Source organism: Carcharhinus amblyrhynchos, chromosome 3 (genome assembly GCF_965287045.1).
Source record: "Carcharhinus amblyrhynchos chromosome 3, sCarAmb.v2.hapA, whole genome shotgun sequence".
NCBI classification, from domain to species: domain Eukaryota; kingdom Metazoa; phylum Chordata; class Chondrichthyes; order Carcharhiniformes; family Carcharhinidae; genus Carcharhinus; species Carcharhinus amblyrhynchos.
This window is the reverse complement of record NC_137326.1, coordinates 23,574,369-23,602,220: the sequence shown is the minus strand read 5'-3', so window position 1 is coordinate 23,602,220 and position 27,852 is coordinate 23,574,369. Positions and strand designations below refer to the sequence as shown.

Below are 27,852 nucleotides of genomic sequence, written 5' to 3'. Positions count from 1 at the left end.
AATTTGTGATGTCCTGAAATGGTGAAAGGCACGATATAAAAGCTGCCCACTTCATTACTTAAAAGCAGTGCATTCTGCATGGTGCCCTTGTCAATCTGTATCCCGCAACCAACATCACTACAGCCGATACGTGGCCATTATCTCATTGCTTTTTATGGGACTACATGATCTGTCTGTCTTAGTATGACTACTGATTACTTGTTGGAATGCTGATTTGTATCAAAGTTGATTTGAATTGGAAAGTGGAAGTTCTTCATACTTGTACATGTCTCTGTGCAAATATGTTGATTGAACTTTCCTTTATTGTAGCAGCAAACTGAAATATGGACTAGTGAATATAACTACAAATTATTAGGAAATTCATCCTGTTTCATACTAACCAGTTCATTTCACATCTTGCTTTGATCATTGTTTGCATTGTTATATGACATTCTTGATTCCACGCAGTCCTATTAAATACATCTATAAAATATCTTTTAAAAATGGCAGGATAAGTTATTCCTTTGAACATTTTATATATGTGAAGGAGTGTATTGTTCTTAAATTTATCCACATAGATTAGAGGGCTTGTCTACCGAGGCCATATGGGTGGAGCTGAGAAACAGGAAAGGTATGACCACATTAATGGAGTTGTATTATAGACCATCCAATAGTCAGTGAGAATTGGAGGAGCAAATCTGCAGAGAGGTAGCAGCCAACTGCCAAAAACATTAAAGTTGTGATAGCAGGGGATTTTAATTTTCTACATATAGATTGGGACTCCCATACTTTTAGATGGGGTGGAGTTTGTAAAATGTGTTCAGGAAAATTTTCTGAATCAATATATAGAGGTACCAATGCAATATTAGATCTCTTATTAGGAAATGAGTTAGGACAAGTGACGGAATTGTGTGTAGGGGAACACTTTGGTTCCAGTGATCATAAACGCCATTAGTTTCAACTTGTTCATGGATAAAGATAGATCTGGTCCTCAGGTTGAGGTTCTGAACTGGAAAAAGGCCAAATTTAAAGAAATGAGAAAGGATCTAAAACACATGGATTGGGACAGGCTGTTTTCTGGCAAGGATGTGATTGGTAAGCGGGAGACTTTCAAAGGAGAAATATTAAGAGTGCAGAGTTTGTTTGTTGCTGTCAGGATTAAAGGCAAAGTGAATAAGAATAAGGAACCTTGGTTCTCAAGGGATATTGCACATCTGATAAAGAAAAAGAGAGAGATGTACAACGTGTGTAGGCAGCAGGGAACAAATAAGATGCTTGAGTATAAAAAGTGCAAGAAACTATTTAAGAAGGAAATCAGGAGGGCTAAAAGAAGACATGAGGTTGCTTTGGCAGTCAAGGTGGAGGATAATCTTAACAGCTACAGGTATGTTAAGAGCAAAAGGATAGTAAGAGATAAAATTGGTCCTCTTGAAGATCAGAGTGGTTGGCTTTGTATGGAACCAAAAGAAATGGGGGAGATATTAAATGGGCTTTTTGCATCCGTATTTACTAAGGAAACTGGCATGGAGCCTACGGAAATGAGGCAAACAAATAGGGAGGTCATGGAACCTAGATAGATGCTTGCTGTCTTGAGGCAAATCAGAGTAGATAAATCCCCAGGACCAGACAGGGTATTCCCTCAGATCTTGAAGGAGACTAGCATTGAAGTTGCAGGGGCCCTGGCAGATATATTTAAAATGTTGGTATCCACGGGTGAGGTGCCGGACGATTGGAGGATAGCTCATGTTGTTCCGTTGTTTAAAAAAGTAATCCGGGAAATTATAGACCGGTAAGCTTGATGACAGTAATAGGTAAATTATTGGAAGAAGTACTAAGAGGTAGGATCTATAAATACTTGGATAGACAGGGACTTATTAGGGAGAGTCAACATGGCTTTGTGCGTGGTAGGTCATGTTTAACCATTCGAGGAGGTTACCAGGGAAGTGGATGAAGGGAAGGCAGTGGATGTTGTCCACATGACCTTCAGTAAGGTCTTTGACAAGGTCCCGGATGGGATGTTAGTTAGGAAGGTTCAGTTGCTATACATGGAGAGGTAGTAAATTGGATTAGACATTGGCTCAATGGAAGAAGCCAGCGAGTGGTAGTGGGGGATTGCTTCTAAGAACATAAGAAATAGGAGCAGGAGTAGGCCATCTAGCCCTTCGAGCCTGCCCCGCCATTCAATAAGATCATGGCTGATCTGTCGCTGCTCAGTTCCACTTTCCCGCTTTCTCCCCATAACCCTTAATCCCCTCTCTTATCAAAAACCCATCAACCCGCGTCTTAAAAATATTTAGCGAGGCAGCCTCCACCACTTCAACGGGCAGAGAATTCCAGAGATTCACCACCCTTTGAGTGAAGAAGTTCCTCCTCAACTCCGTTCTAAACCGCCCCCCTTTTATCTTGAGGCTGTGCCCCCTAGTCCTACTGTCTTTTTTGAGCGGGAAGAGTCTCTCCACCTCTATCCTATCCATCCCATTCATCATCTTATACGTCTCAATGAGATCTCCCCTCATTCTTCTAAACTCTAATGAGTACAAGCCTAGTTTATTCAGCCTCTCCTCATAGCTCAACCCCCTCAACTCCGGTATCAGCCTAGTAAACCTCCTCTGCACTCCCTCCAAGGCCAAAATATCATCCCGGAATCTCTACGTGGAGGCCTGTAACTAGTGGTGTGCCACAGGGATCAGCGCCGGGTCCATTGTTTGTCAACTGTATCAATGATCTGGAAGATAATGTGATAAATTGGATCAGCAAATACAAAGATTGGAGGTGTAGTGGACAGTGAGGAAGATTTTCAAATCTTGCAGAGGGATTTGGACCACTTAGAAAAATGGGCTGAAAAATGGCAGATGGAGTTTAATGCAGAAAATTGTGAGGTATTGTACTTTGGAAGGACAAACCAAGGTAGAACATACAAGGTAAATGGTAGGATACTGAAGAATGCAGTAGAAGAGGGATCTGGGAATACAGATACGTAATTCCCTAAAAGTGGCATCACAGATAGATAGGGTCGTAAAGAGTGATTTTGGAACATTGGCCTTTATAAATCAAAGTATTGAGTATAAGAGTTGGAATGTTATGGTGAGGTTGTGTAAGACATTGCTGAAGCTGAATTTAGAGTGTTGTGTGCCATTTCGTCATCTAATTACAGGAAGGATATTAATAAGGTTGAAAGAGTACAGAGAAGGTTTACAAGGATGTTGCTGGGACTTGAGAAACTGAGTTACAGAGGACGATTATTCCCTGGAACGTAGAGGAATGAGGGGAGATTTGATAGAGGTGAATAAAATTATGATGGGTATAGATAGAGTGAACGCAAGCAGGCTTTTTCCACTGAGGCTAGAGGAGAAAACAACTAGAGGACATGGGTTAAGGGTGAAGGGGGAAAAGTTTAAAAGGAAATAAAGTGGGGGCAGGGTTCTTCATCTAGAGAGTGGTGGGAGTGTGGAATGAGCTGCCAGATGTAGTGGTAAATGCGGGCTCACTTTTAAGGAAAACTTGGACAGGTTCATGGATGAGAAGGGTGTGGAGGGATATGGTCTGGGTGCAGGTCAGTGGGACTAGGCAGAAAAATGGTTCAGCAAAGCCAAGAAGGGCCAAAGGGCCTGTTTCTGTGCTGTAGTGTTCTGTGGTTCTATATCCAAGTCACTGGGTGAGAAATTGAAAATATTTTGTTTTTAAAAAGAAAACTGACTTAAGACTGAAACTCCAAGTTGTTGTAAGAAATGAATCCGCCAACTTAGAATTAGTCCTGTGGCTGTAGTGAGTAAGGTTTTTTAAAACTCATTTCACGAATCTCTCTAGGTCAGCGTTTATTGCCCATCCCTAATTATCTTTGAGAATATGGTGTTAAACTGCCACCTCGAACCGCTGCTGTCTATCTGCCGCGGTGGGGTTTGAACCTTGGTCCCCCAAGCTTTACTCTGGTTCTCTAGATTACTAATCCAGTGACAGTATGACTTACTCCACTGCCTTTTCCTGTATTTGGTAGCTTTTCTATAAGTTACCAAAAATCTGCTTTTTAATGAATGAAGACATGCTATATGCTGTTGTGGTAAACTGCAGATGGCAAACTCTGAAGGTTTTGGTTTCATTAACTTAAATGGTTTAGGTGTTTAAAATGTGTACCATCTTCTCTTTGCCTAGGTTCCTGGAGAAAGTCTTTATTATGGTTCTTGGAGTATAGCTCAATTGTACTAATATGTTTGCAACTTTTTTTTTGTTTGACTTTCAGAATGGAGTTGTGCATTCCCTGTCGATCCCTGTGCAAAATCAGCAGGAAGTAGAAATTTACAATCCAATAGTTCTTACGCCAAGTATTTTGACATTTCCTTGGCAGCAGGTGGCTGGAACTTATCAATATGCAATAAAGGTGCATTTCATTCTGTTAACATAATGTATTTTTTTGATATTCATTACATGTATACAGTTTCTTGCAATGACAAGCTCCATGTTGCAGGTAGATATCAGCATTAGTTTATTTCCTTAATCACATTAAAGGAAATGTATCATGCCCACCACACATACACAAATAGAACAAGGAAAAACCATTTGGGGGCAGTCTCGAATGGTGTTGTCTCCTTCAAGCAGCAAAGAATAAATGGCAAGTTAGAAAGACCAACTGTCATGAAAAACCAGGCAATTCTTCCTCGGACCTTATTTTGGAAAGTCATGGAGGTCGGCAAACTTGCACCACAGTCATGTTAGAACGCCGAACATAAGAACATAAGAAATAGGAGCAGGAGTAGGCCATCCGGCCCTTCGAGCCTGCCCCGCCATTCAATAAGATCATGGCTGATCTGTCGTGGCTCAGTTCCACTTTCCCGCCCTCTCCCCATAACCCTTAATCCCCTCGCTTATCAAAAACCCATCAACCCGCGTCTTAAAAATATTTAGCGAGGCAGCCTCCACCACTTCAACGGGCAGAGAATTCCAGAGATTCACCACCCTTTGAGTGAAGAAGTTCCTCCTCAACTCCATTCTAAACCGCCTCCCCCTTATCTTGAGGCTGTGCCCTCTAGTCCTGCTGTCCTTTCTGAGCAGGAAGAGCCTCTCCACCTCTATCCTATCCATCCCATTCATCATCTTATATGTCTCAATGAGATCTCCCCTCATTCTCCTAAACTCTAACGAGTACAAGCCTAGTTTATTCAGCCTCTCCTCATAGCTCAACCCCCTCAACTCTGGTATCAGCCTAGTGAACCTCCTCTGCACTCCCTCCAAGGCCAAAATATCCTTGCGTAAGTGTGGCGACCAAAACTGCACACAGTACTCCAGCTGCGGCCTCACCAGTGCCCTGTACAGTTGCAACAAGACCTCCCTACTTTTATATTCAATCCCCCTCGCTATGAAGGCCAGCATCCCATTTGCCTTCCTGACCACCTGCTGCACCTGCAGGCTGGGTTTTTGTGACTCATGCACAAGGACCCCGAGGCCCCTCTGCACCATCACATGCTGCAGTTTTTCGCCATGTAAGTAGTAGTCCTTCCTACCATTATTCCTACCAAAGTGGACAACTTCACACTTGCCAACATTAAATTCCATTTGCCAGTTCCTGGCCCATTCGCCCAGCCTATCTAGATCTCTCTGCAGACTTTCCACACCCTCCGCACAATTTGCTGTTCCATCAATCTTGGTGTCGTCAGCAAATTTCGACACCATACACTTGGTTCCCTCCTCCAGATCATCTATATAAATGGTAAACAGCTGAGGCCCCAGCACCGACCCCTGGGGCACTCCACTAGTCACCAACCGCCAATCCGAATAGCACCCATTGACACCCACTCTCTGCCTCCTATTTGACAGCCAATCCCCTATCCATGCTAACACCCTACCCCCAACTCTATGCCCCCTGACCTTCTGTAACATCCTCTTGTGCGGCACCTTAGATGAGTCTACGTACAAGAAGCAGCCATGTTGAATAACTAATGGAAACCAGTGATATTGATTCTCCTTCTACTTTGTCCCTGTTTCTTTTCAACTTTTCATTGCTGCACCAATTATTGATAAGATCTCCAATGAATGATTTAAAATAGTTAGAAGTCTCACAAAACCGGGTTAAAGTCCAACAGGTTTATTTGAAATCACAAGCTTTCAGAGCACTGCTCCTTCATCCGGTGAGTGGGCACCTGACCTGAAGTCCACTCACCTGATGGAATAGTGCTGTGAAAACTCGTGATTTCAAATAAACCTGTTGGACTTTAACCTGGTATTGTGAGACTTTTTATTGTGCTCACCCCAGTCCAACGCCAGCATCTCCACCATATGGTTTAAAATCAGTTGAATAGCACAGTGCAAATGGGTGGCGACATTCAGAGAATGGGGGCATAAAATTTACTCACTGGTTTTGTGAAGACTATAATCTGGATATTGAGTACAGTATTAGCTGGCAGTTAACTTGGTAATAAATGGTGAAAATTATCTTTGTGCAAAGCTGCTCTTTAATCCATTGCTTATATATTGTTTCAGTGCAGAAGCTTGTATTCATATTTATGCCCTTACCTGCTGTAAAAGCCATTGCATAATGTGACTGATCTACTTGAGTTTCTGGTCAGAGATGACACTAGGATGTTGTTGATGTCTTGGATGACAATGCCATTGAACTTTTGGAGGATGCAGAAAGATGTGTAGGAAACAAAATGCCTAACTTGCCAACTGCTAAATACAAAGCTGTAGCAACACCCTCCTGTGTTCCTGTTTGACTCCAATGTGTGGTTAAAGGTGAATTGGCTGATTTGTTCAGAGTGCCATTCTTTCTAGCTTGACTTTCATCCTTGGCTGCCTAGCAACATCACTGCTTGAGTTTGCTCCCCGAGTAGTTTGCCTTGTCCCCAGACTGTGGTGGAAATCCCTCATATCTTGGGACATCTGCCTAAGTTTCGCACGATCCCACCCGAGGCCAACGGAGAATGCCGAGCTCGCCCCTGGAATTGGAGCTGACACGCCGGTAAAATTCCAGCCTTGATGTTCACCTTCAAGGAGTCCTTGAGATGCTCTCATCTAGAGTTGGTCATTATCTGGGACTTGATGTAAACCCTACTTGCCATTCTTCAGCCAAACCTGCATGCAGGTGTGAGTTGCTCCATTCTGAATGGCGATGAACGCTGCAATTATGGAAGAATAATCTCATTTCTGACACTACGATGGAGAGGGATTACTGAAGCAGCTGAAGATAGGTTGGACACTGCTCTGGTGAATTCCAAAGTGATGACTAGCCTCCAACATTTGTCTTTCTGTTGGTTATGGCTCCCAATACAGGGGAGTTTCCCCTTAATCCTCACTGACTTCAATTGTACAGAACGCTTTGGTGCCACAGTTCGCTGACTGCTATCTTGTTGTGAATGGAAGTCATCTTCATGTATCACTGGGATTCAGCAACTCTGTCCATGTTTGGGCCAAGGCTATAGGGACATAATAGTTTATTTTGCCAAGTTGTGTGATACAATGTCCTGTAATTCTCCAGAATATTGAATCCACATTTCCAAATGCATTCAAATATGATTCTGTTGATTGTGATCACATTTACAGTATTTTTTAATGACTAATGTTTACTATTTTTTCCTTTAATATGTTTACTTAGGCAGAAGGTGGGAGTGGAAATTTTACCTGGTCGTCATCCAACCAGGCTGTGGCAACAGTGACAGTTAAAGGGATTATGACAACAGCGAGCGATATAGGATTAAGTGTAATACAAGCACATGATGTTCAGAATCCATTACACTATGGAGAAATGATGGTAAAATGATTTTTTAAATTATTATCTTGACTTAATGAATTTTTTGGGAAATACAAAGGTGAAATGTATACATTTGGAATAAAATTGTGCACTCACATTTTATGAAATTGGCCCTGATTTTGCAGTAAAATCAAGTGATAGTTTAATGTTATTAAAATGCAAATTAGGCAATAACACAAAATAACGAGGGGCATAAATCAGCTAGATAGTCAGCATCTTTTCCCAAAGGCAAGGGAGTCTAAAACTAGAGGGCATAGATTAAAGGTGAGAGGGGAGAGATACAAAAGGATTTAGCGAGGCAATTGTTTCACACGCAGGATGGTGAGTGTCTGGAACAAGCTGCCAGAGGTAGTAATAGATTTTGTCTTTTAAAAAGCATTTAGACAGTTACATGGGTTCGATGGGTATGGAGGGATATGGGCCAAATGCGGGCAATGGGGACCAGCTTAGTGATTTTTAAAAAAAAACAGCATGGGCAAGTTGGGCCAAAGGGCCTCTTTTCATGCTATAAACCTCTGTGACATCTCCTGATGGAATGTACAGTTCAGCATGAAAAGCAGAAAGTTGCTGTCCAAATTGCTTTGCTCCTCTGGAAGCAATGGTTTAACAATATCTTACCGACAGATTTAGCATTGAAATATCTGGAAGGATGTTGAGTTGTGACACTTGCATGATAGATACCACCAAGCTTGATGGGATAAGTTAGATTCCAGTGTAATTCTTAAAGACGTGATAATTGCAGTCAAACTACCCTTCTGGTACTGACAATATTTGTACAAGTGTGAAATCTCATTCCCTCAGATTTTAATTATTGTTTGAAATCTTAACAAAAAATATAAATGTATGTCCCACAGCTCTGTTTCCTTCTCTCAGTTGTGTTTGCTATGCATTACATGGTGTCTAATTAATTATACTGACCCTTGGTTCAGACTCTCTGGGGTGAATTTTCTCATTCTGCTTGCCATGGGAGTCGGAGCGAGCGAGGGCTGGACCATGGAAAGGTGTTTTGTCCTTGGGTGGGATTTTCTGGCTTCAGGACGAGCGCAGCCAGAAAATCCCACCCTATGGCTCAGTAAGGTTTCTCCAATTTGATTGATCAAAAAGATGCAGTCCACTCACTTCCCAGAACTGTTTTAGGGGGACATGTGCTGTTTTTACTTGTAATTTACAGTAAATTCTAGCACACAGTATCAGTCTGTGGACATATAATAAACAGGGACAGGATTGGGCCATTAATAGTTATGACCATCATCGTACCTTCAATTTAATGCCTACTTGTAGAGTAATGGGGGAGTTAATGGCCTGGTGGTATTATCGTTGGAAACTCAGCTAATGTTCTGGGGACCTGGGTTCGAATCCCACCACGGCAGATGGTAGAATTTGAATTCAGTTTAAAAAAAAAATCTGGAATTAAAAATCTACTGATGACCATGAAACCATTGTTGGTTATCAGAAAAATCCCATCTGGTTCATTAATGTCCTTTAGGGAAGGAAATCTGCCATCCTTACCTAGTCTGGCTTACATGCGACTCCAGATCCACAGCAATGTGGCTGATTCTCCATTGCTCTGCAAGGGCAACTGATGGGTAATAAATGCTGGCCAGCCAGTGGCACTCATGTCCCACAAATGAATTTTTTTTTAAAAAGTAGGCGTTCAGATCAAGATGTGTACAGTCCTATGAAATGCTATGCGTCCTAATATTTTTCCCAGGTTTGTGCAGACCCTTTTAAAGAGAGCCTAAAACTTTAACTCAAATGTTTCATCGCCAGAGAATTATTTTTTCAAACAAAACTCTCTTATCCAAGTTTCTCTCCATGTAATAAACACTGCAACGTTAGCCAGTAGTGTATGTGGCTGTCAGTGTTTTCTTTATCTGTATCCAGGAGGATTTGATTAACAAGACTATTACATTGTTTATCAAAATGTCAATTTGGTAAATTAAATTATTTGGTTCCTTTTCCAAAAAAACAAGCTTACCTGTAAGTGAACAAGGTATACGATTTCATCATGACACCAAATTGAAAATATTGATTTACAGCAATTCAGACGTGGAAAAATTAGGCATATTATTAAGGTTTTCACATTCTTTGGCCCTTATTTTAAATTGGGCATCAGACTGCTCCATATCTTTTGTTTTATTATTCTTATCAAGGAGTGATAGTGGCACCCGAATTTACAATAAAACTGAAACTGAGCACTGCTTTGTTCTGAAGTGTCGATAGCTGATCGCAATGTTGTTTTGCCAATATATCAGAAAAACTTTCAGTTCATATGTCATTGCAGGCTTGAAGAGTCGAAGGGCCTGTTCCTGTGCTGTAATTTCCTTTGTTGTATATCATTGGTCATATTGTCTCCTGGGTCAGAAGGAATTGGGTCCAGGGCCTGCTTCAGACTAGAGAACAAAGTATTGTAAATACTTGATTGTAACACTGAGGGAACGCTATGCTAGATGTGACATTTCTTAGGATGACGTATTGAAACAGAAGCTTGAACACTTGCTTGGTGGTTGGACAACTTCCAGGTGCTGTTCAGAAAGGGCAGCTTCTGCCACTTGCCCAGTTAGCACACTTAAAATCAAAAACTAATCTTCTGCTGTCAAACCCTATGTATTCAGTGAAACGATGGCTAGTAAGTTGGCTAGTGTGTAGTTCTGATGTTTTGATTACTTATAATACTGTTTCAATGTTTTTTTTTCTCATGTGAAGGTTTACGTAATAGAGCCAATCCAAATGGAGTTTACACCTTGCCAGGTAGAAGCTCGAGTTGGACAAACACTGGATTTGCCGCTCAAAATCTACGGCCTCATGGACGCGGAAACAAAAGAAAATGTTATGTTAACGGATTGCTCGCATTTTGATCTTGTGGTGGAGATTGAAAACAGTGGTGTCTTCAAAACTGTAGAAGGTAATGTGAAATACATCTAACTGCGTTTATAATCTGACTGATAGCAGGAAGAGATGAAACAGCCAATAATTTCTGTTTGTGTTTTTTTTGAGCTTGTAAGTATCATGCATCTTCACTGGAGCCAAACAATTGGGCTGGGAAGCATTTACCATCTTGCTTTTATATAGCACTTTTAATGTAATAAAACATCCCAAGGCAGCAAAGGTGCATTATAAAACAAAATACCCCAAAGGTGTGATGTATGCTGGCAGTGAGTAAATTTGAGGAGGAGTTGGACAGATTTTTAATTGGTAACGGGCTGAAGGGTTATGGGGAGAAGGCAGGAAATGATTAAATGACAGAGCAGACCGATGGGCCGAATGGCCTAATTCTGCTCCTATATCTTATGAACTTATAAAATATGACACCCAGCAATGCAAGGAGATATTAGAGCTGATGGCCAAAAACCTGGTTCAAAAGACTGGTTTTAAGGAAATTGTTAAAGTAGGAAGCAATGGTAGTGAGACAAAGTTACAAGCTACAGTTTAACATCCAGGCAATTGAAGGTGTGGCCACCACTGATGGAGCAATTGAAGTTGGAGAGGCTTAAAAAGCCGGAATGAGATGACTGCAGGTACCTCTGTGGGCTGTGGCTCTGGAGAAAGTTAGAGATAGGGGAGGATGGGTGAGGCCATGAAGGAATTTCCGAATGAAGATGAGGATTTTAAAATAGAGACTTTGCTTGACTGGAGACTAATGCGGATCAGTGAGCTCAAAGGTAATAGATGAACAGGACTTCAATGGAATTAATATCTGGGAAGCAGAGTATTCGATAACTTCACATTTACAGAGTAGAACTTGGGAGACCATCAGGAGTACTTTGGAATAGTTGAGTGTAGAGGTAGCAGCAAAGGCATGAATGAGCGTTTCAGCAACAAGGAAGCTGAGACTTATAAAGATGGAAATAGGCAGTCTTAGTGATTTGCACAAATGTGAGGCTGGAAGCTCATGTATGGGTCAGTTGTGACATTGAAGTTGTGAACAGACTGGCTTAGCCTCAGACTGTTGCTTTGGATAGGGGTGGAATCGCCGAGTCAGGGAACAGAGTTTGGAGCAGGGACTGAAAACTGAGGCTTCCATCTTCCCACTGTTTGTTTGGAGGGCATTTCTGCCTGTCATGTGCTGAATGTCAGATAAGCAGTCCGATAACCTAGCACAATAGAGGAGTTGAGTGAGGTAGAACAGGGTGTCATTACCGTCCATGTGAAAATTAGCACTGCTTTTGAACAACACCAATAAGGTGCAAAATTTAGAAATAGGGAGCCAAAGTTTAGATCCTTGAGGGATGTCAGGAGTAACAGTGAAGGAGCTGAAAGAGAAGCCATTTTAAGTGATTTTTGGCTATGGTAGATGAGAATTGAACCAGATGGGAGCAGTGCAGAGGCGTGGGGAGAGGGAATGTGATCAACCATGTTAAAGGCTGCAGTGAATGAGGAGGAAATATTTATCTTTGTGACAGTCACACAGGGTGTAATTTATGACTTTGATAAGAACTGTTTCAGTCCTATGATGAGCAGAAACACAATTGCATAGATTCTGGGAAAGGTGGGCATGGATTTTGGAGGCAAAATACATTCAAAGACTTTGGAATGGAAGGTTGGAGATGTCACCATAATTTGCAAGGATGGTGGGAGTCAATGATTTATTTTTGAGGAGAGCGTTGATGGATAATTTAAAGGAGAGTGGGAAAACTCTTGATGGGAAACCATTTGCAATATTGGCCAACAGGAGGACCAGGAAGGAAAGCTGGCTAAGTTTAATAGGGATAAGGTCATGGAAGCAAGAGGTGAATCTCATGAAGACAATGAGCTTGCATGCCTAGTCCTGAGAGAACAGAGATGAGGGCCATACTGGGGAATGGGCAAGATGAGAATGAGTAGTGGTTTTATTGGGTACTAGGGCATCAAAGGTGGAAACGAGGATTCAGATGAGCAAATCAATAGCTGCAGGAATATTATGGCGAACGGGGATCAAAAGGCTAAGACAGCTGAAAGTGTAGGTGTGAGTAAATGGAGGAATAATTCTTTTCAGGGCAGATATAGATGTAAGGTTAGGGTGTGAAGGGGGACTGATGCATGGGAGTGACCTGAGATGTGCCTTTCTCTGTGATTGATACTGATGGATGAGCAGACCACGTATCATAGTCAAGAGGGTGATTCTGAATATCGATAGGGGCATTTTCATGAAGGGAAAGATTTGGGGAGAAGAGAGCAGTGAATTCTGGTGAGAATACAATGAGTTGAGATGGAGGTTTAAAATGACAGAGGATGTGACATTGTTGAGTTTAGAGGTTGATGGAGGAAATCACCTCAGGAAAGCTTTTATCCTCTTTTGTAGGGTGACTGAGGACATTAACAATGAATGAGAGAGGGTTGGAACAAGATAAAGTGCTAAGGAAATAGGAGGTCAGGCCAGTGTGAGCTGGTGATGAATGCCACACTGCCACCATGCCTGGTTAAGTGACGGAAGATATAGACAAGTGAGCAGGTTTCACGGGGGGAGAGGTGTCATCACCCCATAGCTGGGTTTCCATCAAGGTCATGATATTGATGCAAGAGCCTTCACAGATTGATATCTATTCTGGATAGAGATGCACAGAGGGGTGGTGACAGTGGGTGCATTGGCAGAGTATATATAGTCAGCAATAGGAAAGGAGATTGGCAAGATTAGCCCTTAAATGGGTGCACTGGGCGAAGCGGTTGTTGAGGTGATAGGGCAAACAGTGTTGCTAGTCATAAGCCAGCATCCAGTGCCTTGATGAACTTGAGAGGAGCCATGGGCTTATCCGAGTGGCAGTCAAGCCTGGGGCAAAAGGAATATTGAGGAGCACCGAGTATTGGGATAAGGAATTCTGAGAGTGGAGCAAAATTAAAAAGGAAGGAGTGGGAAAAGTATTGCTGTTCTCGTGTTAAGTGGGACAGTCAAAATACACGTAAGTGGACTGGGAAAGCTCAAGTTATTTTGGTCTGGTTATTTTCTTCCTCACAGTATTGTAAACTGATAATGAATTTTAGTATTTATCACATGCTGCCACACCTCAAGGGCAACATATTTCAGTTTCATTTATTCCATGTCATTTTATTTATCCCTTGTATCTTTAAATAGCTGAAGTACTTGCCTTTCCAAATATTCAGAAAGAAACTGACTTGGGTATAATTGATGCGCAAATCTGATTTGAATCTCCAGTCAATCTCTTGTATATAAGAAATTGCATTTTTGTGCAAAGGGAGAGTGATGGAAATGTTTGCTGTGATTAATTTGTCAGTACAGTGGTTAACTGGTAGGAAGTAACAGTGTCACTGATGTGGAAGATTTACAGGTAACAAAGCAGAATTAGGGATTTCTAATTTTAAATTTCTCATTATTCGCCACTGAATTGACTTGCAAAGATGAAATAGCAAGTCATGAAAAAAAATGATGGTCTAATAAGCCACCCCACTGAACGGAGCATCATGATTAAATATTTCCTGTCATCGTCTCGCAGACACACAATCACCTTGAAAAGGTAGAAAATTCAGGGCTGATGTCATAGAAACCCTACAGTACAGGAGGAAGCAGTTTGGCCCATGGAATCTGCACCGACCACAATCCCATCCAGCCTCTATCCCCATAGCCCCACGTATGTAACCTGCTAGCCCCGCTGACACTAAGTGGGCATTTTAGCGTGGCCAATCAATCTGACCCGCACACCTTTGGACTGTGGGAGGAAAGCAGAGCACCTGGAGTAAACCCATGCAGAGGTGGGAAGAACGTGCAAACTCCACGCAGACAGTGACCTGAGCTGGAAATTGAATCCGGCTCTCTGGTGCTGTGAGGCAGCAGTACTAACCACTGTGCCACATGCTGCCCAGTAGGTGGGGAGAATTCCTTCAGTAATCAAAACAAGAACAGGTCATCCTGCAACCTAACATTATCGATGATGTGTGCGATCTTTGTCCTGTTTGAGAATGAGACCAACTCCATCTTGAAGATAAAGCCAGCACTCACCATGCCAACCGGCAATGTAGTCCTGAGGTTCACTGCTCATTGACAGAGCAAAGTGACTTAACACCCAGTCCAGTCCTCTTCATATTGTTTAGTTTTATGTCTCCATTCCTCCTATTTGCAAACTGAAAACAGTCTATTGATAGGAATGCTTTAGAGTCTTCAAATTATTTTTATAGACATTTACCACGCTGTCACCAAGTCACATCTGGCTGGTGTGCCTTGAACTGGTAAAAGTAAGATTGGGTAATTGTGGGGTGTGAGCTGAGTATTATCGCTCCTGAAACCAGCAAAGAAAAATACGGTGTGATTTTCTCCATTTCTCTACGTTTACTCTGAAGTAAACAGACCCAGGACCATGAATCTTTAAGTGACTGAGGTTTGTTATCAAGGAATCATTCTTGTGGCTGTTGTCTGGGTCTTTTCTATTTCCACTACGTAACGCACCATGCAAAGGGGTGCTTAAACTTGTATTGCAGATTTGTTTTTTGGTGTAATTTCTATCACCGTGCTCTCCTTGATGACTAAAGAAACGATGCTATTATTGATGCCAACAAAGTGACAAGTGTCTTCAATTAAAGCCATTTTGGCAGAACTGGAAGTTTTGCACACAGTTGAATATAACATACCAGAAAGGTTCCTGCTTCATTTTCTAGTCACTACTGACTGATTGCAAGCAGCATGAAGTCACTGTTGACCTCAACACTCCTGGTTTGGAAGGGGGATGGTTAGCCACAATTCTGATGGTCATTAATGTGTATGGACTTTGGGTGCAGTCAACCATAGAATTCCTAGTGCAGAAGGAAGCCATTCAGCCCTTCAAGCCTGCACTCACAACAATCCCACCCAGGCCCTGTCCCCTTAACCTCGTGCATTTACCCAAGCTAGTCCCCCGACACGAAGGGGCAATTTAGCATGGCCAATGCACCTCACGTCTTTGGACTGTGGGAGGAAACCGGAGCACCCAGAGGAAACTGACGCAGACATGGGGAGAATGTGCAAACTCCACACAGTCACCAGCGGTCAGAATTGAACCCAGATCCATGGCGCTATGAGACAGTGGTGCTAAACACTGTGCCACTGTCAGCATTGGGTTCACCCCGCCCTTTCTTTCTCCCTGACCAACGATACAGTTGAGAGTATCAAACAGACGCATTGTCAACCTGGACAAATGAATTTTTGTTCAGGTAAAGGGATGGTATCCATGCCTGTAGATTAATATCCTGCTTAGGAGCTTTATGGCTTCAGCACAGAAGAGAGAAATGGGTGGAGTGGGGGTGGACAGCACATTTTATCCTAGAAACAATACATCATAAAATTTATAACTAAGTTTATGGTTGCAACATTCCCGATGTGAATTCTACTATAAATGTATTGATGACCTCTGCTATTCACATCCAGTAGATTGAATCCTGGAGCTCATTTCAGTTTTACTCTTGCTTGTCTGCTTAATTAAGATTGATTAATACAATATGACCATTTTGGCCAGTTTTCAATCAGGGTAGATATACATGCTTGTTAAATTTTTTTTGCTTCGTAGGAAATTTATGGAGGATAGAAACACTCCCATTAAAGTATTCTACCATTTCAATTATGCTGATATAGTCTATGATGAAGTGACTCATGCATACTCTGGAGAGGATAGGTCTGATAAGTCGAGGAACTTTTTGTATTCGGGGTGGCACATTGGTTAGCACTGTTGCCTGACAGTGCCAGGGACTTGGGTTCGATCCCCAGCTTGAGAGGAGTCTGCACGTTTTTCCCGTGTCTGTATGCCTTTCTTCTGGGCGCACCTGTTACCTCCCACAGTCTGAAAGATATGTGGTTAGGTACATTGGCCATGCTAAAATTCTCCCTCACTGTACCTGAATAAGTGTCGGAGTGTGACAACTTGGGGATTTTCACAACTTCATTGCAGTGTTAATGTAAGCCTACTTTGACACTAGTAAAATAAATTTAAACTTGTATTCCATGCTGCTTATGTTCTTAAAGGGGGAGAATTTACCTGGGAGCCAGAAGGAAATGGATTCTGCCTGTTCAGCATCTCAAACTCAATTAAGAGAACAAATGATGGGATGTAGTGTTATAATACAACATGTGAAAATAATTCATTGTTAAAAATTAATTTTACTTATCCATCCTGTTTGTTAACAGGGAGATTGGAACCAGGTCCAAACCACTGCAGTGGAGTAAGAGTTCAGGCTGAGGCTCAGGGTTACACCACTCTTGTGGTCAGTTACAGTCATGGCCATGTGTACCTTACTGCCACCATCACTATTGTTGCGTATGTGCCACTCAAAGTAAGTATTAACAGTGATAACGTTTGTATTTAGGCTTGTTTATTTCCTCCCACATCTCGCACCTGTTTCCAGCATGTCTCAATCATCATAATTTGATGTCAGGGTCTCTCCACAATGTGCATGCATTTTAGTGTTGCTATTTGTGTAAAATTGCACAATTTGCCTTTGTTTACCCTCCTTTTAATATGCGCAACACATCCCCACTAGATAATTCAAAGGCCCAAGAGAAAAACTGTCATTGAGCCAAAAAGGGATTAGGAGAGATCATGTGAAAATTTCAAAGCTTTGTTTTTGAGGAAGGCTGTGGAAGAGGAAAGGAGGTGAAGGGCCTCTGGAATTTAGGGAGGGAACTCCAAATCATGGAGGCTAGTTGGCTCAGGATAAGGGGGACTGCCAGCAGCGGAGATTGACATGAAGCTATGGTCAGGCATACTACATTCTGGAGGGACTATGGAGCTGGAGCCCATTGGAGATGGGAAAAGTGAGGTGATGGAAAAAAGCAGACTTTATGCCTGTGATTTGAAGCAATGGGAAGTCAAAGCAAGATGTTGGACACATTGGTATTAGTACAAAAGGGTTTTTAGGCAGCAGAGTTTGGGCTGAGCTGAAGTTTATAAATGGTGGAGGGAAGAAACCTCCTTAAGAGGCCATTAGACTGATTGACTCTGATTTTACCCGCATGCCCACCCTGAAATTGGAGTGGGCGAGGCTTGCAGAACGACGTTCTCCGTTGGCTTTGGGCAGGCATGCCGGTAAAATTCCAGCCATTGCGTCTGGAGGTGGCCAAACTTGTATGAGGGATTTTTGGAGACAAGTAGGTTAAAGTGAGGCAGGGACCCACCATTGTTATGGAGCTGGAAGTTGGCAGTCTTTGCAGAGGATGCAGATATGGAATTGGAAACTTGGGTTGTCAATAAGCAGGTCACCAAGCTTCTGAAAAGTTCAGCTTGAAATAGTGATCACAGTGAGAGGTTGAAGTTGGTGAAAAAATTCATGGTTTCTGCATTCTTAAAAAGAATCAGCAAAGTTTCAAGTAGCTTTCCAACCCATCTTATCATAAGAATGCTTTCAAAATCACCATGTGCATCTCTGTGAAGTGCCTTAGTGCTTCCTTGAATGGCAACGTGCATTTGAATGATATCTTTATTGTTAAAGAGAAGGATTTTCATTCTGCACTCTGACGTACCATTGCTTTGTAAGGATCACTCCTTGGTTATCATGAGTTACGTAGTTGTGATAGACTGATAAGTTAATAGTACAGCCTTTGATGTTGTATAGGGGTTTATTGAACAAAGTAATATTAAGCATTTCAAATAGCATCTGTTTTCATTTTCAGAAAATAAAGGGAAGGGAATACTGCATACGTGGTTCTATTCCAACACCTGGAGGACAAATGAGAGAATTTTATTAAAAATAGCTTTTACAGCCAACATCTATTTGCTTTCTGAAAGTTGTTTAGTTGAATTTGTGGTAGATATTTGGCTTTAGCTCACCTTTAACTTGGATAAGAAAAGACACTTATGTTATTATGTCAGCAAAGGATGCATTGTTACGCTGAGAGGAATATATTCTTGATTACTGAACATTTATGATTTATTTGAAGCTATGAACTCATGAAACTCTCAGCTTTCTCTAGGTATTACAAATGTATTGAAATAGTTGAAGCATGTAACACCAATTGATCAGGTTGGCGAGTGTTAAGTGGTCTGTGTCAATACAGATCTATAAATCGTACACTTCAAATCACCTGAATCCTCTTCATGTCAAAACAACTGAGAGATGAGGTGTTGATCGTGACTGCATGCACATACTTTGATTAACAATTTAAGTGAGTGTTTTGGGTTTTTTTGGGTTGTCTAAAAGCATTGGAGGGGGCAAAAGAGCGACAGTTACAAAATAGGAACTTGGGACACCAAATAAAATTGAGAGAAAGGATGGTGATTTTTTTTGGTAACTTTATATGATACAGTATCCTTATTGATTAAAATCAACAGTTCTAAATTTAAAATTCAGTAATTTGGCAGTATGCAATAATAAATTGGCACAGGAAAGTGTCAAGGAAATCTTAAGATTGACCAGCAGAATCACTGCAGGATAATTTGGAGCAAACTTTGCTGGGTAAAAGTCGGCAGAGATGAACAAGGAGAAATATTACTCAATTGTGTTTCTAATTTCATTAAATAGCAACACATTCTTATTTTATGAATTCATTCAACAAGTAAAGAGTGAAAATGTTAGAATTTGTCAGTTATTGATAACTATATATTACAGGATGGAAACATAGAAAATAACAGCAGGAGTAAGACACTCGACTCTACAAACCTGTTCCTCCATTCATTTTTGATCATGGCTGATCATCAAGTTCAGTATCCTGATCCCTTTTGCCCTGTGAGCTATATTTATAGAAACATGGAACTGAGATACAGAAAAATTGCATTTAAATGGGACAACAGGTTGGAGAGGCGTCTAACCTATTCCTGTGACCACATGACTTAAAATTCATAGCATTGTTTCTCCCCTTTTCCCATAAAAATTCACCTCTAAAACTAACATATATTTACAAGTGATTGTCAAGCCATTTCCCACGCACTGTAATATAAAATATACTCATTATCATTTCTGAAGATTAATGTCTAGTTCCCCTCTGATTTGGACCGACTTTGGTCATTGTCATACTTAGAAGCTGCTCTGCAATATTTTACCTTGAATCTTGCTCTGATATTTGATATGTTGTTGCTCTTATGCATATACAAATAAATGATCTGAAGCAAAGCAGTCTTGTATTTGTGCAAAGCGTTCTCCTGAAAGGTACCTGTCATTAGAATCCCTACAGTGCAGTAAGAGGCCATTTGGCCCATTGAGTCTGCACCAACTCTCTAACAGATATCCCAGCCAAGCCCTAGCCACGTAGTACCACACGTTTACATTGGCCAATCCAACTAACCTACACGTCTCGGAACACTAAGGGACATTATAGCACTAAGGGACCTAACCCACATATCTTTGGACTGAGGGAGGAAAGCAGAAGACCCAGAAGAAACCCATGCAGACACAGGGAGAATGTGCAAACTCCACATAGACAATCATCCAAGGCTGGAGTTGAACTCAGGTCCCTGGAGCTGTGAGACAGCAGTGCTATCCACTGTACCACCCATGTATTGATACTCGCATTTTGTTCATATGAGGCAAATATTTAGGAATCAGAATGAAGGCAGTAAAATACCAAGAGTGCAATTAATGATGAAGCATTGCCAACTGCAGTAACACAGATGTTAAAAACTGGCCCATCGCCTTTTTCAAGATTAGGTTCATGTGTTTTTTCTTCTATTTTTAACAAACATGACACCAAATTCTTTGTCGGAACATTTATACTGCAATTTCTCAGCATCTAGCTAAGGTGCAAGACCATAGTTTTAAAAATAAAAATCCAACAAGGTGAAGTCACTGAGAAGCAATTTAGCATTTGAGTTAGTATTACTACTTTGCAGATAATACATGTCTTAGTCCTGAAGCAGTGGTAACCCATAATGTTTTTATCAATCTCTTTTATATTTCAGGCTATTGATCCAGTATCTGTTGCTTTGGTAACTTTGGGATCCTCTAAGGATATGCTATTTGAGGGGGGACCCAGGCCATGGGTCTTAGAGCCCTCAAAGTTCTACACAGATCTTACAGCTGAAAATGAAGGAAGTATTATTCTTCATGTGGTTAGTTCCCCCGCATTTAGAAATCAGCCTAAGCATGTGGTGAGAGCTACCTGTACAGCACTAGGAGAGCAGGTGAGAAACAATAACCTTTACTCTATATTTTGTACTACTAAACTAAGTTCCTATGCAGCCGTTTCCTGGTATACGTGCTGTGACATTGTGCCATTGTCATAGAATCGCTACAGTGCAGAAGGAGACCATTCAGTCCACAATGACCACAATATAACCCAGGCCCTTTCCTCATAACCCTATATATTTACCCTGCTAGGCCCTCTGACACTAAGAGGCAACTCAGCATGCCATCAACCTAACTCTCACATCTATGGAGTGTGGGAGAAAACCCATGCAGACACAGGGAGGATGTGCAGACTCCACACAGACAGTGACCCAAGACAGGAATTGAACCACAGCCTCTGGCACTGTGAGGCAGCAGTGCTAACCACTGTACCACTCTATCAGTGCTTACGTACAGTAAATAATGTTTTCAACCAGTAGTGCCGAGTAGATGATCTGCTTCAGCCTCTTTCTGAGGTCCCACTATTGCAAATGCCAGTCTTCAGCCAATTTGATTAACTCGACGTGATACCAAGAAAGGGATGAAGACATTGGACACAACAAAGGTCACAGACCTTTGCAACACCTCTGCTGCAGTACTTTGGATTTGTGCTTCAGAACTTGCCATGCCTCTAACTATAATATTCCAATTCAGCTGCAATGCTGGCATCAACCTGATAATGTAGAAAATTGCCCAACAAAGGACAAATCCAATCTGGTGAATTACTTCCCCATCAATCTACTGTCATCAGTGAAGTGGTGGAAGAAATCAATGACAGCACTATCAAGTGGTATTTACTCAACAACGACCTGCTCGCTGGTGCTCAGATTGGGTTCCACTAGGGCTATTCCATTTCAGACCTCATTACAGCCTGAACCAAACATGGATAAAAGAGTTGAATTCTAGAGATGATTTGTGAGTGACTGCCCTTGACACTGAGGCAGCATTTAACTGAATGTGGCATCAAGGAACCCAAGTAAAATTGAAATAAATGAGAACGTGGGGAAAACTCCCCACTTACCGGTGTCAAACCCAGTACGAAAGCAGATGGTTGTGATTCTGAGACACAATCATCTCAGCCCCAGTTTACTTTTGCAGAGCTCCTCAGGGTTGTGTCCTCGGCGCAACCATTTTCAGCTGCTTCATCAATGAGGACGACACGGTGGCATTTAATAAAGGTGTATAAGATTATGATGGATGTAGATAGAGTGAATGTCAGCAGGCTTTTTCCACTGAGGCTAGGGGAGAAAAAAACTAGAGGACATGGGTTAAGAGTGAAGGGGGGAAAAGTTTAAAGGGAATATTAGGGGAGGCTTTTTCACAGAGAGTGGTGGGAGTGTGGAATGAGCTGCCAGATGAAGTGGTAAATGTGGGCTCACTTTTAACATTTAAGAAAAACTTGGACAGATACATGGATGAGAGGGGTGTGGAGGGATATGGTCCAGGTGCAGGTCAGTGGGACTAGGCAGAAAAATGGTATGGCACAGCCAAGAAGGGCCAAAAGGCCTGTTTCTGTGCTGTAGTGTTCTATGGTTCTGTGGCAATGAACTCTGTGTGGGAGGAATTATCAGGCTTTCAAAATGGCAGCAACTTTTCCATCAAGCTGCACCACGCTTCAAACACTTTAATGATGAGACAGATGAGCAAAGATCCAGACCTTTGGATATTCTGCCCCACATGTCCAAAGATCTGCTGCTCAAGAAATGACCCGTTCCGTCACACGGAAACCCATGGCAGAAGCTCCCGACCCAAAGTAGAATCAAGGAACAGCCAATGATAGCAGTGGAATTGATCACCACCACCAACAAACTGTCCCCACCCCCCAGTCTAACCATTTCTCTTTGAATTAGACAGTAATTGTCATCACTGAATCGCCATCATCAATATCTTGCAATTTACTATTAGCCAGAAACTTGCCCACACCAGTAATACTGTGGCTACACAAGCATATCAGATGCTGCAGATTCTGAGGTGAGGGGTGGCACAGTGGTTAGCACTGCTGCATCACAGTGCCAGCGACCCAAGTTTGATTCCTGGCTTGGGTCACAGTCTGTGTGGAGTTTGCACATTCTCCACATGTCTGCATGGGTTTCCTCCCATGCTCTGGTTTCCTTCCGCGGTCCAAAGATGTGCAGGTTAGGTTGATCGACCATGCGAAATTGCCCCTTATTGGCAGGGGACTAGTTAAGGTGAATGCATCGGGTTATGAGGTTGGACTGGGTGGGATTGTAGTTGATGCAGACTCAATGGGCTGAATGGCCTCCTGCACTTGGATTCTGAATTGGTCCATTCCTGAATTTCCAAAGGATGTTCTCTATCTATAAGGTACTACTCAGGAGAATGATATGATATATGAATGAGTGCAGCTTGATACAATTCATGATAAGGCAGCATGCTTAATTGGCACCTGTCTATCACTAAACATTTACTTGCACCAAGTGTATTTTTGCAGCAGTATATACCATATATAGAATATACTTCAGCTTCTAACAGTTCCTTTGACAGTAGCTTCAAAACCCACAGTCTATCACCTGTACAGCACAGTGGCACACTGGTTAGCATTGCTGCCTCACAGCCCCAGGGACCCAGGTTCAATTCCTAGCTTGGGTCAATGTCTGTGCAGAGTCTGCATGCTCTCCCCGTATCTGTGTGGGTTTCCTCCAAATGCTTCAGTTTCCCCTCAGTCCAAAAGACGTGCTGGTTGGATGCATTGGCCATGCTAAATTCTCCCTCGGTGTACCCATACAGGCACTGTAGTGCGGCGACTAGGGGATTTTCACAGTAATTTCATTGCAGTGTTAATGTAAGCCTTCTTATAACACTAATAAATAAAACTTGAAACCTAGAAGAACAAAGGCAGCACCATCAGTTAAATCATTTTCACCCCAAGTGTATAAGGAGTTCCAATGGCCGGTTTTAAATGAAGGAAAAGGAGAGTTAATGTGGAGCAAAAACACCAGTTTGGACGTGTTGGGCTGAATGCTCTGTTTCTGTGCTATATATTCTGTGTAATCTTGCACAAACCACCTGCATTTCCCCTGCAAGTGACATGATGCTCCATCCTGATTTGGACAGATATCACTGCTGGAACTCCCTTCCTTACACTGGTTGTATCTACACCACGTGGACTGCAGTGGTTCAGCTCATCCCCACCTTCTCCAGGGCAATGAGAAATGGGTATTAAATGCTGACTTTACCAGAGGTGTTCACGTTTGCATGAATGAATATAAGAAAAAAGCCCAGTACATTCAAATTTAAGAAATTTTAATTAATTCAACAGATCTATAATTCCTGTTTCAGATTCATAGAAGTTTATGGCATGGAAACAGGCCCTTTGGCTCAGCTTGTCCATGCCGCCCATTTTTTTAACCACTAGGCTGTTCCTAATTGCCGAGTTTGGCCGTGTATTTCTAGATGTTTCCCAGGTACTGGGGTTAAGAGAACTTATTTATTGTTTTCCTTATGAGTGGATTTTTTTTTTCAGATGTTGTAATAACACAGATTTATTCCTTAATTTACACTATGTACTGGATGTATTTCTTCTTTAGGTTTTGGCTTTGACAGTGGGGAACAAACCTAGTTTAAAAAATGCCTTCCCTGCAGTAGAACCAGCTGTTGTCAAGTTTATTTGCACTCCTCCATCCAGGCTGACGTTAGTTCCAGTGTACCTGAATCCACAACTGGACCTATCGTGTCCTTTGCTTCAACAAAACAAACAAGTGGTAAGCCTCCATTTAATGTATTCTGAACTTGAAAAATCACAGGCCCAAACATACCCCTTTTGTTCTTTATTCCTAAAATTATTCCCGTGTTCAGATCAGACTTCTTTACGTAGTTGCTTCAAATATTTCAAGCCAATTGCTGATAGAGTCATAGAGATTTACAGCGTGAAAATAGGCCCTGCAGTCCAACTTGTCCAAGCTGCCCAGTTTTTACTACTAAGCTAGTCCCAATTTCCTGTATTTGGCCCGTATCCCTCTATACTCATCTTACCCATGTAACTTTCTCAATGCCTTTTTAAAGACAAAATTTTACCCACCTCTACTACTACCCCAGCAGCTCATTCCAGACACTCTGCACCCTCTGTGTGAAGAAATTGCCCCACTTTATCCTTTTGTATCTCTCCCCTCTCACCTTAAACTATGCCTCTAGTTTTAGTATCCCCTACCTTTGGAAAAAGATGTTGACTACCTACCTCATCCATGCCCCTCATTATTTTATGGATCTCTATAAGATCACCCTACTCTCCAGAAAATAAGCCTTCTACTCTCCAGAAGAAAACAAAGTCCCAGTCTATCCAGTCTCTCCTTATAACTCAAACCATCAAGTCCGGGTAGCATCCCAGCAAATCTTTTCTGCGCTCATTCTAGTTTAATAATATCCTTTCTACAATAGGGTGACCAGAACGGTGCATAGTATTCCAAGTGTCTTGTACAACTTCAACAAGACACCCCAATTCCTGTATTCAATGTTCTGACCGATGACACCAAGCATGCCGAATGACTTGTTCACCATTCTGTCCACCTGTGACTCCTGTTTCAAGGAGCTATAAACCTGTGCCCCTAGATCGCTTTGTTCTATAACACTCCCCAAAACCCTACCATTAACTGAGTTAATCCTGCCCTGATTCAATCTACCAAAATGGATCACCTCACATTTATCTAAATTAAACTCCATCTGCAATTTATCGGCCCACTGGCCCAAATGATCAGGATCCCATTGCAATCCAAGATAATTTTCTTCCCTGTCCACTATGCCACCAGTCTTGGTGTCATCTGCAAACTTACTAACCATGCTTCCTAACTTCTTATCCAAAAATCATTGATATAAATAACAAATACCAGTGGACCCAGCGATCTCTGAGACACATCATTGGTCACAGCCTTCAGTTTGAAAAACAACCCTGGATACCACCCTCTGTCTTCTGCCGTCAGGCCTATTTTGTATCCATTTGGCTACTCACCTGGATCCCATGAGATTGAACCTTATGCAATAACCTACCATACACTCCCTTGTCAACGGCATTGCTAAAGTCCGTATAGATAACGTCGACTGCACTGCCCTCATCTACCTTCTTGGTTACCCCTTCAAAAAAACTCAATCAAGTTTGTGAGACAAGATTTTCCACTCACAAAGCCATGCTGACTGTCCCTGATCAGTCCTTGCCTCTAAAAGCTTGTAGATCCTGTCTCTCAGAATACCTTCTAGCTAACAACTTACCCACTACAGATCTTAATTGAGTTTTGTTTTTCTTTTGACGTGTGATTTCAATGATTTCCATTTGCCTAAAAAGGAAGTTTTCCTTCTTCTTAATGGTATTGCTTCTCTTCTAGGTTCCTGTGTCCAACTATCGTAACCCAGTCCTCGACCTGGAAGCGTACGACCAGCAAGGACGTAGATTTGACAACTTTTCTTCCCTTAGTATTATCTGGGAATCTTCAAAACTTTCCCTTGCCAGCATCGAGCTCAGTATGCCTATGCAAATGAATGAAAAAGATCACGGGAATGGACAAAAGAAGCAGCATGGTATTGACAGGTTTAAAAATCAGTTGGCATCTCTTGCAGGAAGTTGAATAACTCACTTATTTTGGACTGTGCGTTTTTATTTTAAATTAGGCTTGCAGACTGTGCTGGTTCATCACGAGTCAGGGACCGCTTCTATCACAGCAACTGCAACAGGCTATCTGCAAAAGCATCTCAATGCAGCTAAAGTTAAAACGAGGGTATGTCAACTACTTAAAGCCAAAAGAGTTAGTGCAGACTTGGGTAACTGAATTTGTTAAATTTATGTTTTTTAAAAGAAACTGTTTAAATGCTAATTACTGTATTGTGATAGTTTTAACTAATGATAGGGTAATACTATAGTTAAAAATGTATACTATGTATTCTAACTTTTTGGCATTCCTTTGTGACAGTATGATCCATTAATACCTGTATCTGCTACAATTGAATTGTTGCTTGTGGAAGATGTTAAAATCATCCCGGATAATATCACCATTTACAACCATCCTAAAGTCAAGGTGAAAATCGTATTTTGGAATGCATTGTCAAATAAGAATACGTTTAGCAACATTTTGCTTACCATTAATAGCTTTCAATCTTTCCTTCTAAAAGGCAGAGCTTTCGCTCAAGGAGGGATCAGGATACTTTTTCATTAGTACAAGTGCAACAAATCTAGCAAAGGTCAATTATCAGGAGGCCCAGGCCATTGCTCAGGTGAGTGAATCATTTCTATACAATACTGTTGGGGCTGGGGGAAATGGGAAGTTCCCGAATGTTTTTGGCTCTTCGATTGCAGTGGAATGAATTTACCCTGTAGTCCAGAAGCACTGGATGGCTGAATACAGTGGGTCAAAATTAGGCAAAATGTTTTGGATGGTTAATTTCAGAAAATTATTGCATTGCCTATGAGCTAAACACACTTTTTCCAAAGATAGCATTCTGGCAATTATAAAGCTCATGCAAAAACTTAGAAGCACTTCTTTATGTACAAAATTAATGATGAGAGAGATGGGGAGCAGTGGTATTGTCACTGGCCCAGTAATCCAGAGACTCAGAATAATGCCCTGGGGACCCGGATTCCAATCTCATCATGGCTGATGGTGAAATTAGAATTGAATAAAAATCTGGATTGTGACCATGAAACTGTTGTCAATTAAACCGTTGTTAATTGGCATTAAAAAATAATCTGATTCATTGATGTCCTTTAGGGAAAGAAATCTGCCATCCTTATCTGGTCTGGCCTACATGTAACTCCAGATCCACAGCAAGGTGGTTGACTCTTAAATGCCCTTGAAAGAGCCGACCAAGCCATTCGGTTCCAGGGCAGTTAGGGATGGACAAAAAGTGCTGGCCCAGCCAGCAGCGCCCACAAACCATGAATAAGAGCTACTTACCTTTGAAGAGTTTATTTATTAGTGTCACAAGTAGACTTGGATTAACGCTGCAATGAAGGCTCTGTGAAAATCCCCTAGTCGCCACGCTCCAGTGCCTCTTCCGTACACTAAGGGAGAATTTAGCATGGCCAATGCACTTAACCAGCATGTCTTTCAGACTGTGGGAGGAAACCCATGCAGACACGGGGAGAACGTGCAGATTCCACGCAGACAGTGACCCAAGCTGGGAATTGAACCAAGTCCCTGGTG

The 27,852-nt window shown here is 41.8% G+C and overlaps 1 protein-coding gene across 1 annotated transcript in view; it reads left to right on the top strand.

Annotated features, from left to right (window-relative positions):
* Positions 1 to 27,852, top strand: part of nup210 (nucleoporin 210) — a 124,524-nt gene that overhangs the window by 50,335 nt on the left and 46,337 nt on the right. Inside the window, exons 11-20 of the mRNA XM_080182247.1 lie at positions 4,217 to 4,354; positions 7,562 to 7,717; positions 10,424 to 10,622; positions 16,800 to 16,945; positions 20,503 to 20,724; positions 24,256 to 24,429; positions 26,041 to 26,233; positions 26,324 to 26,430; positions 26,623 to 26,727; positions 26,822 to 26,923. Coding sequence (XP_080038373.1) covers positions 4,217 to 4,354; positions 7,562 to 7,717; positions 10,424 to 10,622; positions 16,800 to 16,945; positions 20,503 to 20,724; positions 24,256 to 24,429; positions 26,041 to 26,233; positions 26,324 to 26,430; positions 26,623 to 26,727; positions 26,822 to 26,923 — 1,542 coding nt within the window. The remainder of the gene's footprint in view (positions 1 to 4,216; positions 4,355 to 7,561; positions 7,718 to 10,423; positions 10,623 to 16,799; positions 16,946 to 20,502; positions 20,725 to 24,255; positions 24,430 to 26,040; positions 26,234 to 26,323; positions 26,431 to 26,622; positions 26,728 to 26,821; positions 26,924 to 27,852) is intronic.